Here is a 17,807-nt window from a genome sequence, read left to right as displayed (position 1 = left end):
TCACGTGATCTTCAAACGCCTATCCAAGGTCAAACTAATGACACCATCTTATGTGCCTCTCGAAACCGTACAACTTTTGTCTGAAACATTTTTGTATATATATATATATATATATATATATATATATAATAATATATATATATATATATATAAATATATATATATATATTTACCAAAATTCTGTAAAGAGATCATTTGGTACCAGAGGTGTCCCAAGCAGCATTTTTCGGTTAACTTTCCGACTAAGGACTACTTTTATACTAATCACAACGTTGTAAGCGGTTCAAGAAAGTTATAAAATGTAACTTATAATTACTAACGTTTTTTGGACGTTGTCTAAACGTTAAAATTACGACGTGCTTTTTTTATCACTTTCCCAACGTCAAATTCGAAACAGTTTAAGTCCTATTACCCGACGTTAAGATATTTAACGTTCGCCTGACGTTATACTCTGCACTACACTTTTCGAGCGACTTCAATACGTAATTCCCAACGTAAACCAACGTTTTGTTATCAAACGTTGTAAAACGCTAACGTTGTGAAACGTCGCCTGTGGTCATTTCTGACTGACGTTAAGAAATCGCGAGAAATGGTAACAAATTCTGCCTAAAAAAATGTAGAGCAGATTACTGCTGCGTCAAGCGGGCATCGTCGACGGCAATTCGCGGCGTCGTGCGTGAGCTATGAGGACTATGCGACGAATGTTGACGATCCACGGCCGAACCGGTCCATTTCATCTCACGCGGTTATCGTCGCGTCGTCGGGAAACAACGCGCGCGCGTCGCGCGGTTCACAGCTCGAGAGCGCGTTTGCTCGGCTGCACGGCTGCCATAACCATGCTCTAGATCACCATATAGATGGTATTGCATAGTTCGGATTTGGTTAAGATATACGACTCATTCGCAAATCTAGTATAGAATTTTCAACTAATTAATACTTTATCGACATGTTAAGTCAGTTTGGCGACCTTGTTAAGACTTTTAGTCAATATAGGTACAATTTTGCCTACAGTGGTATACTACTTAGTTTGGAAAAGTCGGAAAAAGTTAATTATTTTATACGAAAAGACAAATTTTAGTAGAATTTATCGCACCTTTTACTACGTAAAGTTTGATATAGTGTGGAACGCTGACTTCGCCATTTTCATTCCTCAAAGAGGAAGGCAAATAATCCGCCATTTTCCAGTATATTTAGATTTAAATTTTTTAACGCACTTTATTAACAATTTAAAGCATTTATATAATATCTGTTGTTAAAGTTTTGACAACATATTTATCTTAAAAGTAATTTTGATGAAAAAAAATTAAAATCTACACTTTGGAAAATTTTAGTTATTTATTAGAATATTTAGTAAATTGGAATATTTTAGAAAGGATTCGTCTAATTTTGACCTATCATTTCCACATTTATCAATAAAGTGGGTTTTGTTATACAATTTCAGTGCTGGGTTCGTGTATTTATGGCAAAATTACAATAGTATTAAAGACTGCGCAAACTATATTTTTCCTATAAAGCCATTTTATTTGTGCCAAATTGATAAGTACGTATTATGATACATTTATTACACCAATGCAGTCATATGGTTTGAATAGAAGCACGAAAACTACACCTAAAATGTACGTTGTGAAAAAATAACCTCAGGTCTAGCAGAGTGTACAAAATCAAAGTTTACATACCAACGTTAAAACTGGTGGAAAAAATGTAACCTCAATTTAACTTATATAAGTCGGATTCCAACGTTGGTACAACCTAAATTTGATTCCCCAAATTAGTGCAAAAGAGGGTTGAAACGACGTAGCAAAAACGTTGGATACCAACGTTAAGTGTGTTTATCTTAACGTCGGGCGGACGTCAAAATGCTGCTTGGGGTACAGAACAGAACGATCGCTGGGGTATGGATAAAATAATTCCTGGGGATTATTTTACTTCCAGTATATTAAGGGGGATGGTATTATATATATATATATATATATATATATATATATATATATTATATATATAATACCATATAATACCATATCAATAATATATTATAATTAACGTAATTAAAATTTGAACATAAAATTAAATTAAAAATTTTGAACATTAGATAAAACTATATGTCGAGTAAATAAAAATTATAAATTTATAAAAAAAATGAAATAAAATAAAATAAAATAAAATAAAAAGTTATAGAAGTATACAGTTATAAAATAATAAATAGGTGAGGGATTATTTTGTTTCAAATGACATTTTAATATTAAAATCTAACCTAAAATTAATTAAGCCGGCAATCAAATCACTACAAAAACATAACTTATTAATATCCTACAGCACATTTTTTTTGGTGCGCGTTTTGCTGCTGATATATTCGTTGCGCGCTGTTCTGTAGGCTGCTAAGATGGTAATGCTGCTGATTTTTGCTTCATATGAATATTTGGCATTCAGACCTGAGAAGGTTTCTAAAAATATATATATATAATTATAATTACAAGAAATGTCAAATCTCTCAATATGTATTTGAATTATATTTACTTTGAATAGGAAAACAAAATAATAAATACTATAAAGGATTATTAAGAATGTATGTATTGTACAATACCAGCAAAAAGTGGTTAAAATTTGAAAACTGCAGATTTCTTAGGTTTATATCGCGTTTGAAATATAAAATAAATAAATTTATATTACATAAGAAGTTCAACTATCGTAAAATAACATGATTTTTATCCTCTTCAAGAAAGGGAATATTTATAATTATCTAATATTTTTCGTAATCAACGACAGAAAATTTTGGTCTTGAAAATGCCCTGAAGTCAACTGCAAAAAACGAAAAAACGAATAACTTATAAAACGATTTTCGGTTACTATATATATATATATATATAGGTATCGAATAATTTAAATATATATTTAATATAAAAGTATATATATATATATATATATATAGTAAGTTATATATATTTAATTAATAATTTTAAAACCAAATGTAAACCTAAAATATACCATTTAATGCCAGCTTTAAATATGGCAACACCGCATTATTTTCTACGTTGGCATTACTGCCTGTCACCTTTCAAGCGCGGAATCAAAATGCCGAAAAATGTTGAATATTGTAAAAAATTTCGATAAAATTTCGATATTGACTCGAAGTGTTTACACTTTCAATACATCGATCTGTACTGCCTCACTGCGATGTTGCCAAGTCTCATAGACTAAAATGGGTTATGCAGCGTACTGACCACATTTTGCTACAGTTTTAGGTAAATAACTTTTAAACGAGTAAATGGATCCAAATGAGCTTTTGTACGAATATTTATCATAGTTTCATTAGCATATGTACAAATTTTGATTTAATTTGTAATGCTACTTCTTCATCAAATTATAAGAATAAGAAAAAATTTTACGTCAACAAACTTTTTATTAAAATATCGCAGAAACTAAACCCGTAATAAAAAAATCTAACGACATTTTTTAAATACAATGTCGATACAAGCTTTTGATTGCGACTAGTCCGAATAAGATTGGTGCAGCCAATCCCGAGATATGATAAAAATTAATGCAAACAAAAAAATTAAATAACTTTTAAACCAGTAAGATAATTGTGCTGAAATTTTACACAGATACTTAGACGTAATAATAGAACAATCCATGAAATTTTTAGATTTTTTGTAATGCTTTGAGATGTCACCCATACATCCTTAAAAGGTGATGCTGGAGCTATATCTCTTATATGAAATACATCTTGTGACGAGCTGACAGCTCGCCGTAACTCGAGACGCCATATTGGGATAAAAGTAGGATAAGGAAATCTGTACTTCCGTAATTTTTTCTCGTTTTCTATATAAAATCGAAGTTCCCCCGAATCATTAGTGTATACGTACTGCAATTCTGGAGAAGGATTTTTAATTCTGTCAAATTAATACAACGCTACGTGACGACAAAAAATGCCGGTTAAACAGACGGCTCCAGCATCCTCTTAAGAACAAAAACGTTAAAAAAAAAAAACCTTAATTGATATACAATTTGTATAATACTTTTGGAGCATGTCTCAAAATTTCTATAGCATTAATTACATTATGCCTAATTTTAAATTTAAGACCAATTTCGAAGATTGCGTAACACTTCGTTATCCATACTTTCATCTTTATTCTCAATATATTCGACATTCACATCCTTTGCATCGTCAGAGTCAAGCGATAACGGTTGCATTTCTTTTTGCTCTTCAATATCAACAAAATCTTTGTCATCTGTGACCACTTCTAAAGAATTATGTACTTCATCTGACAAAAATTCCTTATTATTATTGCCATTAAAGTTTAGTAAATACTAATTGATATAAGTCTGATCATTACTAAAAGAAGGTGATGTTGAAACTAATAATTGATCATTTTTATTTTCAATTCGGCATTCTTTTATACGTTCGGCCGATGATCCAAAATGAGTTACACCACTTGACAATTCTAGCAACAAATAATCTTTTTCCGTTTTTTCTTGCGCTAATTTGTCTCTTATGCCTTGAAGAAATATCACTGTTACTTCCCTTTTCCATAATATTACAAAAATTATTTATTATTATGTAACCTATAAAAATAACACAATTAAATACGCATTAGTTGTACAGCAGTTATATACAATCGTATGGAAATTTAAATCTATTGCAAAATAAAAACTTACTTTTGACTTATTATTTAATTTAAATTACTTTTTACTATATAATTTAACCCTCAGTTACCTGACCAGGGTCTGAGATTCTGCACGTTTTTAAAACTCGCGCCCTTTTTGAACGCGCAGTGGGGGGGGACTCCGGATCAGAGGGGAAAAAGTTTGAAGGTTCTAGTACTAGAGCCTGGCCACTTGCAAGAGTCCGTTCGTTCGAAGCAGCCGCGGCAGAAAGTGAGAAGTGGAACGATAGGATCTCTCAGACCTTGGTGAGGTAACAGCTTGACAAAAACAATATTTAAACAAAACAATTTCCGTCGCCAGCAAATAATTCAAAATATGTCGTTTTATTTTCGACCCAACTGGCCAATTGAAACAAGATTGCACAACGTTTCGACCGAATTCCGGTCCTTATCAAGTGCTTTAATTTAGGTTACACCGATCCGCATAACAAATTTACTTGCATCGTTGACGTGGTGTCCTGACAACGTCAAGAAAAACGCAAAACTAAACAAAAGACAAAATAATACATTTAACAATAGAAAACTATACAAAATCGTTATAATATCGCGCTGGTCAAAAACAATAAATTAATTAACACTGTAAAAATCAGTTAAAAACTTACAATTCTTATGCGTTCCAAAACAAACGATGAGATCAAAACGTCACAAGCCATATCGAGGCACAACGTCCGAACAGTAAGACAGTCAAAGCGAAATGAAATTGTCAAACGTAATCCGCGGATAGCAAAAGGTGCTCTGGTGGGAAAAACGAGCAGAACCGAATATATACAGGGCCGACTAAGTAATACCAATGACACGGTTATAAATAGATGGCAGGCTCTCAGTATCGTTTTGTAAATTGATTGTGCAATCATGTTTTTTAATGAAAAATATTTCCGACATTTCTCTTTTTTTGAAATGTTTTTCTTTGTATAAAATTTTCGGATGCTGCCACTTAAAATCATGTTTGTGTGCAAGGCGGTGTTTGCTCACAACCGAATGATTATCTACATTTTTCCTGATATCACATCGATGTTCTTTGATGCGTGTTTCTAAATGTCTTTTTGTCTGGCCAATATATACTGCATCACAATTTGCACAATCAATCTTATAAACTAACTCTATCTGGCTGAGATTCGGCAACCCGTCCTTGCCCTTTCTAATGACACAATCTAATCTCTTCGGGATGGTGTGAAGAACTCTAAAGTTCATGTCTCGCATTGTACGGCTAACATTCTCGGGTAAATCTGAAGAATAGTGGCCTCCTCACCGATTTCGTTCAACTTGGGCTTAATCGACGCGTTTTTGCACGAAACGACCGAATCTGGCAGAAAAAAGTGTTGCTCTGCCCCGCGAAGCGAGATATTAACGGTTAAAGTTGACGACTATCAGGTTATGATTCCTGTCATACCGACGCGATGTAGCGACTGGTAGCGACCACAAACATGCCCTGTGGCCACACGCGCATGCTCAGTGGCCGCACGCGCATGCAAAAGAAGGTCACGTGACAACTGTCTGCTTGGTAAGTACATACATATTTATGTGTACTTTTCACATACCAACTATTCTCTGCTTTAACAAAGTATTTATGTTTTGTTAACTTAAACGCTTAATAACTGTAACAGAAATAATTTGTTAAAGCAGAGAATAGTTGGTATATGAAAAGTACATGTAAATATGAACTTTTCATATACCAACTATTCTCTGCTTTAACAATTTTATTTCTGTTTCGTTAACTTCAACACTTAATATATGTAACATAAATAATTTGTTAAAGCAGAGAATAGTTGATATATGAAAAGTAAATATTTATGTATACTTTTCATATACCAACTATTCTCTGCTTTAACAAATTATTTATGTTTCGTTAACTTAAACGCTTAATATTTGTAACAGAAATAATTTGTTAAAGCAGAGAATAGTTGGTGTATGAAAAGTACATGTAAATACGAAAGGAGGCCTTCGGCCTCCCCCCCTCGCACCCCCCAGCGGTTGAAAAAGCGTGGAAATTAACATAATTTATGATATTAACATAAATTTATGACAAATTAATAAATTATTTAATAGAACATAATGTGATAAGTAATAAAATACATTGTCCAAAGTTCAATAATAAATTAAAGTTAAACAGAGATAATTTCTCATTTCGTTGACAAAAAGTATTATATGAGAAAAGTAAACATAAAAAATATGTGGAGAAACAATGCACATTAAAAGGAAGTGTTAGATTTAATACATGGTTTAGCAGATCTAACTTAATCTTGAAGTTATGTAGCCTCCGAGACATCTGCTTCATCGTCCACAGTCTTCGGTGGATACAAGTCCGCAATTGCACGGAAAAAACTGCTTAAGCGATCTTCATAAGCATGAACGCGTTTGAAGAGATATTCAGCTAAATATCCCACTAAATGCGAAGAACGCGTTCCATACCGTGGGATATTAGCCCTTACTTCTCTCCAAACACGTTCAATGTTCTGAGTGTGGGCTCCTGAATAGACAAACAAATAGAAATTAGTAATGCTAAAGTTTAGTGTTGTGTATTTTGAATGCATATGTTGCTCTTTATATTTGCAATGTAATTACCAGTATCTGGGTCGACGAAATTCATCGAGTGATTTACTGTCAGATGTTGGAAGCCTTCACTGTTTAAACAGTTGTACGACTTCCAACAATCCGACATTATCGTTGTCCCAGGTAGAATCCACTCCTTGATCAGCTCAAGCAGAGTTTTTTCCGTGCGGTCTTGCACTGGCACAATAAAAATTTTTTTTGTGCCACGTTCGTATCCACCGAAGATCCACTTTCCGTCGATTATTCGGCCACGATTGTACTTCCTTTTGCCGATTTTTGCTTTGTCTATTTCGACGATTATATTGGGACCTCCAAGTTTCGTCGAATTCTTTTCGGCCCAATATATGCAAACCTATTATAACAAATCAACATATCAAATTCTATAAATATATAGATATCTATTGAACATATATTCATTGTATTAAGGATATTAATTTATACTTACTTCTCGGCAAAAAGAAATCCAGTCAACAACCGAGTGCTGAGAAAGTTGCAACTTTGTGCACATAAACATAAGTCTCGGAGGTCTCAACATAATAAAATATGCAGTCATCCTGCATATTGTTTCCAAGCTTAATTTAGATTTGCTGAACCATGTATTAAATCTAACAGTTCCTCTAAATGTGCATTGTTTCTTTACATATTTTTTATGTTTATCTTTCTCATATAATGCTTTCCGACAACGAAATGAGAAATTATCTCTGTTTAACTTTAATTTATTATTGCACTTCGGACAATATATTTCATTGCTTATCACATTATGTTCTATTAAATAATTTATTAATTTGTCTTTATCGTGAGTCACTGCCAAAAACTCGTGCAGCTGCATTTTGACACAATGACTTATGATAAAACAAAAGACTATCATTTCAAATTATGTTACACTTCTGACTTATACCAACCAAACAGTTGTCACGTGATCTGCTGCATGCGCGTGCGGCCACTGAGCATGCGCGTGTGGCCGCAGGGCATGGTCGTAGTCGCTGCATCTCGTCGGTATGACAGGAATCATAACCTGATTCCTATCAACTTTAACCGTTAATATCTCGCTTCGCGGGGCAGAGCGACACTTTTTTCTGCCAGATTCGGTCGTTTCGTGCAAAAACGCGTCGATTAAGCCCAAGTTGAACGAAATCGGTGAGGAGGCCACTATTCTTCAGATTTACCCATTCTCGCTAAGGCCCTTTATGTAAGGTACAGAATTGCACTAATGGGAATCTCCCGCGCAGTTACGGGCTCCCGAAGATTCATAAAATTGGCTCACCATTACGTATAATTGTTTCCACTTTAGGCAGTCCGCTCTATAATATCGTCAGTCGTTTGCAAAATATTTTAGAAAAATCTGTTCCTAAACCTGAATCATATGTTAAAGATGGTTGGTCCTTTGTAGAATTGATTAGAGGAGTAACAGTGGGAGACGGTGACGTTTTAATTTTGTTAGACGTCACTTCTCTTTTCACTAACGTACCTAAAGATCTGGTTTTAAAAGCGATTGAAGAGAGATGGAATTACATCACTACAAAAACTGATCTCAGCCTTCCACAATTCTTGAGTGCCGTAGACTTGATCCTTAATTCTACTAGTTTTATGTTCAACGGCCAATTTTATGAACAGATCTTTGGAAGCCCGATGGGGTCTCCCCTCTCTCCCATCTTGGCTGACATGGTCATGGAGGATTTAGAGAAGCATTGTATACAGCGGCTCAGTTTCAGGATATCTTTTTTCAAACGATATGTGGATGATATTTTCGCGGTTGTTTCCAGGTCGGGTATTGGTGAATTATTAGACAGTTTCAACAATTACCACGATAGATTAAAATTCACTTATGAAATGGAAAGCAATGGTAAATTGAGTTTCCTTGATACGGTCTTCCGCGAGGGAGGCGCATTGCTCACGAATTGGTTCCGTAAACCAACTTTCTCGGGCCGGTATATACATTATTTTTCAAACCATCCTATGAAATATAAAATTAACATCGTAAGGAATTTGGTTGATCGGGCGATTCTTCTGTCCGACGCGCGGTTTCACAAGTCTAATATTAGTGAAATAAAAAAGATCCTTATTAATAATTGTTACCCGAAGAAAATTGTTGATAAATATGTCAATGTCCGACTTGGTGAATTGCGAAATCGTAACAACAATGATCCTGTCAGTAACGAAGTGGCCCAAGATCCTCGAAGGTGCATTACTGTACCTTACATAAAGGGCCTTAGCGAGAATGTTAGCCGTACAATGCGAGACATGAACTTTAGAGTTCTTCACACCATCCCGAAGAGATTAGATTGTGTCATTAGAAAGGGCAAGGACGGGTTGCCGAATCTCAGCCAGACAGAGTTAGTTTATAAAATTGATTGTGCAAATTGTGATGCAGTATATATTGGCCAGACAAAAAGGCATTTAGAAACACGCATCAAAGAACATCGATGTGATATCAGGAAAAATGTAGATAATCATTCGGTTGTGAGCAAACACCGCCTTGCACACAAACATGATTTTAAGTGGCAGCATCCGAAAATTTTATACAAAGAAAAACATTTCAAAAAAAAGAGAAATGTCGGAAATGTTTTTCATTAAAAAACATGATTGCACAATCAATTTACAAAACGATACTGAGAGCCTGCCATCTATTTATAACCGTGTCATTGGTATTACTTAGTCGGCCCTGTATATATTCGGTTCTGCTCGTTTTTCCCACCAGAGCACCTTTTGCTATCCGCGGATTACGTTTGACAATTTCATTTCGCTTTGACTGTCTTACTGTTCGGACGTTGTGCCTCGATATGGCTTGTGACGTTTTGATCTCATTGTTTGTTTTGGAACGCATAAGAATTGTAAGTTTTTAACTGATTTTTACAGTGTTAATTAATTTATTGTTTTTGACCAGCGCGATATTATAACGATTTTGTATAGTTTTCTATTGTTAAATGTATTATTTTGTCTTTTGTTTAGTTTTGCGTTTGTCTTGACGTTGTCAGGACACCACGTCAACGATGCAAGTAAATTTGTTATGCGGATCGGTGTAACCTAAATTAAAGCACTTGATAAGGACCGGAATTCGGTCGAAACGTTGTGCAATCTTGTTTCAATTGGCCAGTTGGGTCGAAAATAAAACGACATATTTTGAAAAACAATATATGTGAAAATACAAAGTATATAAGTGAATCTTATAAAAACAGTGTAGTTATATGCAATATAATGATAGAAAAAATATTCTGTGTTGTATAAAAAGTAAAATATTGGATTTTATTGGTTTATAAAATCAAATAATACCTAGTTTTTCATGTATCTATTTTTAATAAGTAAAGTTTTTTTTCATGCATTTTTATTACATTTATTCAACATTTTTACAGATTTTTTTTTTATACAAAAAAAAACATGAATTTTTATTTCTCCATAGCCGCCATTTTGTATTAGCCATATAAAATTTTTTGAAAAATATTTTGTTATTCTTCTACATGTTTATATTTTATGCCCAACGTCGCAAGTTCGCAATATTTGGTCGATTTTCTTCAAAATCATGAAATTTTACTTTGCAAAACAAATATACTTTTTGGAACCAATCGTTATGACACTAATTTCTTCTTAAAGTACAACTCTTGACCTTTCGAATTATGTATTATAAAACAATAAATCTACTACCACTACTATCCTTCTTCTCTCACTTTAACTCTTTGGACCAACGGCTTAACGTCTCTTTCCGAAAGACGGAGCCCAGTTTTCTCCGCACAAGAGCCTATCTTGCACGGAGGGGCGCAGCTATCGGAAAAACATTCCATGCTTCATGGCTCTAGTAGACTCGAACCTAGTTCCTCAGATTACGAGTCTGGCGCTCTACCACTAGACCACACTGCCGTCTTAAGATTCACATACATTTTGACATGATTATATATATATAAGTTTATATAATTTATATATAAAATATATATAATATATATAAGAATTAAACATTTATCCATGTAGATTATATATAATTATATATAACCATATATAAACTTAAATTCGGATTATCCGATAGATGGCATCCGATAAGATTTATTTCTCGTATTTAAAATTTGACAAACAGTGGTATAAGAATGGTATCAAGAGACACGGCAGTATCTCACGCCAAGCAGCGCCAAGTTATATGTAAATCATTTCACTTTTGATTCTAGCTTTTGAAAAAATATACACTTAATTTATCAATGCTTTATTCCTTAATCGAAGTTGACAGAATTCTTTTTTAATATTTATTGATTATATATGATTATATATATTTAGATATATATAATCTCATTATATATGTACATATATGATTATATATGATTATATCTAATCATTTTTTCTCGGGATTTTATTAAAGTATACTTGCTATGTATTTCAATTTGAATATTTCACACCTATTGCGTTAATTACGTATTTAACACGTTATATTTGATATAAAATAAAATGAAATGAAAATGCAATATTGTTACGTATTTAAGGCTTTTGACCTCCTGGGTTCTCGTCGCGGCCATGTTGGAATGTGACGTCAGAAGCGAGAAATAGTTGAAAATTTTTGCATGGTATTTCCAAATAAAAAGATATTTGCTTAAAATAACACTACAGATCATTTCAGCACATTTCAAAAATACTCCGAGTTGCATCCTTTTCCCTTGACAGTTATTAAACATCCGTAAAACGAATGTGAAACGATACAGGCTTATGTGTAGGCGCATGACTAGGTTGTGTATTACATTCAATTTACGGCTATTTGTTAACTGTCAAGGGAAAGGGGTAGACCCAACCTGAACTCGGAGTATTTTCGAAGTGTGCTGAAGTGATCTAAAGTGTTATTTTATGCAATTATGCAAATACCTTTTTATTTGGAAATGCCATGCAGGAATTCTCAACGTGTCAAATTTCAACGTTTCTCACTTCTGACGTCACATCTCACGAGATGTCGGGAAAGAGCCCAGGAGCCTTAATATATATTTGTAATGAAAAGTGCTGTGTGGGTTAATATCTTAAAGTGGGGTGCTACAATTTTTCCAAACCCTCTATTTTATTATTTTCAACCCTTTAAGGTACAAACGAAAAGAAAGGTGGTACAAACCGAGCTTAATTTAATGCATATTTGAAAAAATTTGTTTCTTAATGACGGGTGCTAGGTTCACATAAGTAGTAAGAACAGTAGGTTTACTTTGAGGCGGCACCTTTGATCTGGAGGCTACACACTCGCCATGTTGTTAATTGTGCACGGGCCATAATTTGAATGACAACAGATGCTGGCTAAAATGGATGTTTAATATGTCTAACATATTTAATATGTTTTTATGACATATTTAATATGTCTAATTGTGAAATATGATTTCAAGAGCTGTCACGAAAAGAATTAATGAAACATTTAATGCTATTCAAATACAATTTAATTTAAATATAATTATTTATGAATTAATCTGGACGGTTATTAATAGTTAGCAAATTTAAAAGAAATATACGTAATGGAAATGTAAAATAATAAACACACAAATATATGAAAAAAGCAAGAAAGAATTATATAAGAAAATATGATGAGAATCAAATTATTATTTTTATATGTTATATATTTAAAAATTTATTATTTTTTTTATATGTACAAAATTTTAAAAGAGATTTGATGTGATGGAACTACAATACGTACAGCTTACAACTTCTGGGCTGCGGTCCAATTCACGTTCACAGCGCTGAAAGCATCGCTCTATCTTCGTTTGGTATTCGATGATGCTTACAACGCTGTAAACGTGAATCGGACCGCAGCAGTGAACAGCTGTTTAACAGCCGCCGTATTCTTGATTATGCAGTTCGGTCATGCACAAGAGACAACCGTTAGCACCATTTTTCACGGAGTAAACCTACTGTTCTTACTTATACTGTACCCTCAGTGAGCATAAAGAGCGAGTTCTATGCTGGTTCGCGGCGATGCATTGTGCAGGAAGTAGTACCAGGCGGTACGGCGAGACGGAAGCAGGTATCGTACACTTATCACTACGCGATCACATGAATCTGCGACAACACTTAATATAAAATAGCAACAATGTTTAACGCAGTTACACTCACAAATATTTAACGCGAACGATGGATATACGGGATACGGACGCCCACGCAAAATGCAAGACGCTATGCGGTACGCGAGCAGATACTCTCAACGTGAACAACGAGAACACACCACAACACTATATAATTCTCCGGCGACATGCGCACACCTTCTATAGAATGCAACACACGAACACCAGGCGCGAAACGTGAACGTTCCAGAAACGCCACGTTCCTAAAAAACAATTAGACACTTTCTTTCAGAAAGTTACACCCCTATCCTTAACTCATTCTGTATAAATATAGTATACACATATACATACATATACACACATATAAATTTATTATTATATGTATAATGTATACATATATAATTTATTCATAAAAATATTTTTATACTTTAATATTTAATATAATGTAATTGTACGCATAATTTTGAAATATTATGTCATTTTATGTTACAGAAAAATACAGAGTGTACGCGAGCGTATCGTTCGCAGTATTATTATTGGGGATTGGCGTACCTCTCTGGTGGCACACTACAACGGTGCCTCGTGTTACACTTCCTTATGCTGGAATTGATGAATTATCGCAACTGGACATTAGAATTACCACAAAGATTACTGTCGCGGCGCTCTCACACAATCGCGCCGAGTTGTTCGCACGTGAAATCAGGCGAACGTTTGTAAACGCTGGTAAGTGAGAACGGAATGTGAAGAATTTATAAGTGACAATTTATTGCTATGATATTGTACATTGCCTGAAAAGATTCTAATAATTTTAATGATTGATAAGAATAATTTTCAAAATGCTAGACTTCAAATCATTGTAAAAATCAATGTTGTTGCGACTTTTTCTTTCTCCGATGATGATAAATTCATACGGTGATTTTGTTCCATTTCAAATGTGAATTGCAGTCTGCCATATGATATGAAATGAAAATGTCAATTACTTCTTTCTTATTTTTTGGGGTTACAAGTACAAGATCACCTACATATGTATTTGTAATAAAAAAGTAGATATAACCCGATCTTATATAGCGCTTTATTTACTATATCTTGTAAAATTATATCAGTTATGATTGATGATAGGGTGAACATCCCATAGAAATGTCAAACATTTGATAAGTTGTGTCGTTAAAGGTGAAAAACGTTGACAAAAAAATGAATTTGACTGTTATTAAAAATTTGTTTACTGACACTTTTGTGTGTTTCTTAATGTAAGATCATCTATTTTTAACCTATTTATTGCTAGTTCAATAACATTTGAGAAACAACGTCTAGCGACGATAATGTATGTCTTATTGCAATCTAAAAATCCTACAATCATAGACGTATATTGAGACAGGATTATTTTTTGCCAAACCCTTTCACCCGATGCGGCTTGGGTCAGAGCTGTCGGGGCTCAAAATGCATTTAATTAACGTAAGTTGGGCGCCAGTTAATTTTCCCGAAATTAACAAAGTTCTGAATCTACAATAGAATGGTTCGATTGGGTGACCCAGGAAACAGGAGATACCAAGAATTGGAAAGTAATTGACGGAACTGAAGACTGTTACTTACGTTTGACAAGAATCGGTACTCTTTATTTTCCAATAGGTAGTCACAACTCTCGGAGATCGACTCTCCGTGCGATCTCTTTCGACATTGGTTCGACGACGCTTTTTACAATTGACCCTCCGTGCTATCGCTTGACAAGACTCAATGACGTTACGAGGTTATCGACCTTCGCGCATGGTGTTCACACAGAGAGTGTTCGGTCGTGCTTTTCCGGGGGCCTCCTGTGGTGTGGCCGGTTCGGGAAATCGCCACTGGCGCGGCAAGGCCGACGCTCATTGGCCGCTGGACGATACATTGTTACCGACACAGCCGTCGAGGTCTGTTCGGCATTTCGGCTGTACAGAGCAAACCTAGCGCTAAGTTTAATTCTAATGTTAGTTAAATATCGTCTTATTCTAACGCGAATCTCCGAGAGTGTAGACTGCGAGATGTTGAGTTCGGAATTTCCTGTCACATTCCCCCCCTTCGGACCTCAACGTCTAAGCCGGATAATTCCTCCAATAGAACGATCAAATATCTTGATAGACCGACTTTTATCTGCAACTTGCGGCTGAAATAGAAGGTTGACAATTGTCTTAACGTACAATCTGCAGTTCCGTCCAATATGCCACAGGTTACTTAGCAAGAGTGTATATCTTCTTGGTATCTTAGAGGATAGGGTCGAGGTTGATTATGACAATTGACTTAGACAATAATGTATGTATTTTGAGGAAGGAGTGTTAGTAGGTGAAGCTGGAAATGATACACCTATTACATTGGCGACAATTGTATTTTAAAGTCAAGGTAACTCAATAATGCTTTATAACTTTATAGCAATGCTTATTTACTAAGATAGACAAAACACAAACGGGAACTTAACTGTTATCTATTCCGGCGACCCTTACTTACAGTAAATTTGACAATAGTTACTGTAAGTTATAATAATCAAACTCATCGAAACAAACGCAATTTAACGAAGACAAAATATTTTAAAATAAAGTGTTTGGCGTTGGTCGTCGGAACCTTTGTGGGGAGGGCAGCTTACGTCCCCTTCTTATATTTTGTGGGTATTATAACGTGGATTTCCTCCCCGTCTCGCATTTCTGGCCTCTCCTGCATGATTTCGTCGAGGATTTTCATATTGCGCGGTGAGCATACCGCCTGAATCGCGAGGAGGTTCCTCTCCACCGACAGTTGCCTCGCTGGCGGTGCAGTGGGGTTGGCAATAACCTGTGCGGAGAGGAGTACATTCTCCCGAATCAAAAATGCGCGTACGCGGTTTGGGTAATCCGTAGGGTCGTCGAATTTCGCCTTGATCCTTTTTTTTAGGATCTCTGTACCTTCATTGATTAGGTATTGGTGATTCTTGGGTACTACTGCTGTAGGCCAAGTGGCGTAGTTTAGCCTCAGCCAATCGACGATGTCCCCGTATCGCACGTTGCAGTCCGGACATTCCGGACAATAAAGAGACAAATCAGTGGCGCATCCTGGGCACCGGTTGAGGGCCAACTCGTGTTCTATCCCGTGCGGGTAAATACAGTCATCGGTGTCGAACCCATCGGCCCCACAGATTCGGCAGAATCCGGGACAATAAGGCAGTTTACAGTCCTTAAAATGGTGTTCTTTCGAACGACAGTTGACACATCCAGCGACGTACCTTTTACCCACGGCGGTGACGAAGGTTTGGGTACCCCGATCAACTTTGGTCGCTTGCATGCGCTTAACGACGAGCTTGGCCCGTTTGATGATGATATCTTTGAGCATGCCCTCACTGATGATTCTGCAGTCAGTGAAGTACAGTGGCGTTTTTCCGCTTGCGGCATTGGGAGATTCCGGGACACCGAGTTCCCTCAGCACCTCATCAAAAGACGGCATTTTTGTTAGTGGTAGTGGCATTACAGCCACTGAGGGGGCGACCAATGCCTTCGGGTCGTCAGTTGTCTTCAATTCCCTCTTCCATTTTGGCGACATCTGCAAAGGATGATCCCTACTGGGGATGCGATTGCGTTTTACATTTTCCGCATAGACCTCGGCAGCGGAAGCCCTGGTGGGTTTGGTCAGTTTGAGGCGAAGGGAAGAAAAAGCCCGAATTTCTCTGAGAAGTCGTAAGGCTTTGGGGCTCACTGTCGGTGTAACTTCTCCGACTTCTTTCTCAGGAAGTGGCTTATCATAACCACCCGCCGTGGAAGTCCTCGGCGACATGTCACGCGAGTGCGTGGATCGTCGCGCAGCTTCTGAAGTGGCATCAGATGGGGCATCTGAAGAGTAGGCTTCCTGCCACAACGTCTTATCTCGCTGAGATTCGCGTTCGCGTTTGGTTAGAAAGGCCTTGGCCTGCTTCTCGATCTCCAACCTCCGTTGGAGCAGCTCCTCCAGCGTAGTCTTATCGTCTTCTTCGCCCATGATGCCTTTGTCGTTTGCGGTTGGGTCTTGTCGGATTGTCTGTAAATTTTAAAAGTTGCGTAAACTCCGACGAGGAATCTTCAAATCCGTTACATAGTACTTGCCAACGGTCTTATCAGCTTTGTCTACCAGTTCGACGATCATTGGCCCGATTATTCGCTTTACAATTTCTAGGCGAAGATACCGGTGACCCAATTTAGCCGAGTATCCTCCTGCTTTATTACTCAATTTTTTGTTTGGATAATAAACTTCCGCACCAATATTTAAGTCAAACCGTTTCGTTCGGTCACGATTAGCCGTAGCAAGACATTTGTCGAAGTACGATTTCAAGTGATTTTTAACCTAATGTCGTAATTCGTGGAATTTACTTAATTTTTTAACCCAATGTTCGACCAGGTCGTCTGTTACCTCCTCATGACCATCAGCGAAACGTTTCCGTTGGTTTATGTTTGCCTCCCGCGCGTAGTTTAGATAGAATGGCGTGACTCTACTGCCGGCATGGGGTACCGTATTGAATGCAAGTTGGAGTTTTGACAAATTTTTATCCCATTCGTTTTGACTATCTTTTATAAACGCGGCGATCATTGGTTTTATCGTTCTATTGACGCGTTCTACCGGATTTGCT

General features: G+C 36.0%; 2 protein-coding genes across 8 annotated transcripts in view; one reads left to right on the top strand and one right to left on the bottom strand.

Annotated features, from left to right (window-relative positions):
• The window catches only part of LOC143893693 (GPI-anchor transamidase component PIGS-like), a 232,714-nt gene that overhangs the window by 101,681 nt on the left and 113,226 nt on the right, over window positions 1–17,807 (top strand). For 6 of the 7 annotated variants that reach the window (XM_077399357.1, XM_077399360.1, XM_077399361.1 and 3 more), the window contains one exon: window positions 13,706–13,936. In XM_077399357.1, coding sequence (XP_077255483.1) covers window positions 13,706–13,936 — 231 coding nt within the window. Of the gene's footprint in view, window positions 1–13,009; window positions 13,177–13,705; window positions 13,937–17,807 lie in introns of all 7 variants that reach the window. The other variant, XM_077399358.1, reaches the window with a different exon arrangement.
• LOC143893699 (uncharacterized) lies at window positions 6,737–9,511 on the bottom strand. Its single transcript, XM_077399371.1, has 3 exons — window positions 7,657–9,511; window positions 7,224–7,563; window positions 6,737–7,128 (listed from the first exon to the last, which is right to left on the bottom strand). Exons 1-3 carry the CDS (start codon window positions 8,077–8,079, stop codon window positions 6,908–6,910), a joined length of 984 nt encoding a protein of 327 aa, XP_077255497.1. The 5' UTR covers window positions 8,080–9,511; the 3' UTR covers window positions 6,737–6,907.

The sequence above is a fragment of the Temnothorax americanus genome, unplaced genomic scaffold, assembly GCF_048541705.1.
Source record: "Temnothorax americanus isolate GAGA-0224 unplaced genomic scaffold, ASM4854170v1 Scaffold125, whole genome shotgun sequence".
NCBI classification, from domain to species: Eukaryota; Metazoa; Arthropoda; class Insecta; order Hymenoptera; family Formicidae; genus Temnothorax; species Temnothorax americanus.
The sequence above is the reverse complement of the archived record's forward strand: the minus strand, read 5'-3'. Positions and strand labels throughout refer to the sequence as shown.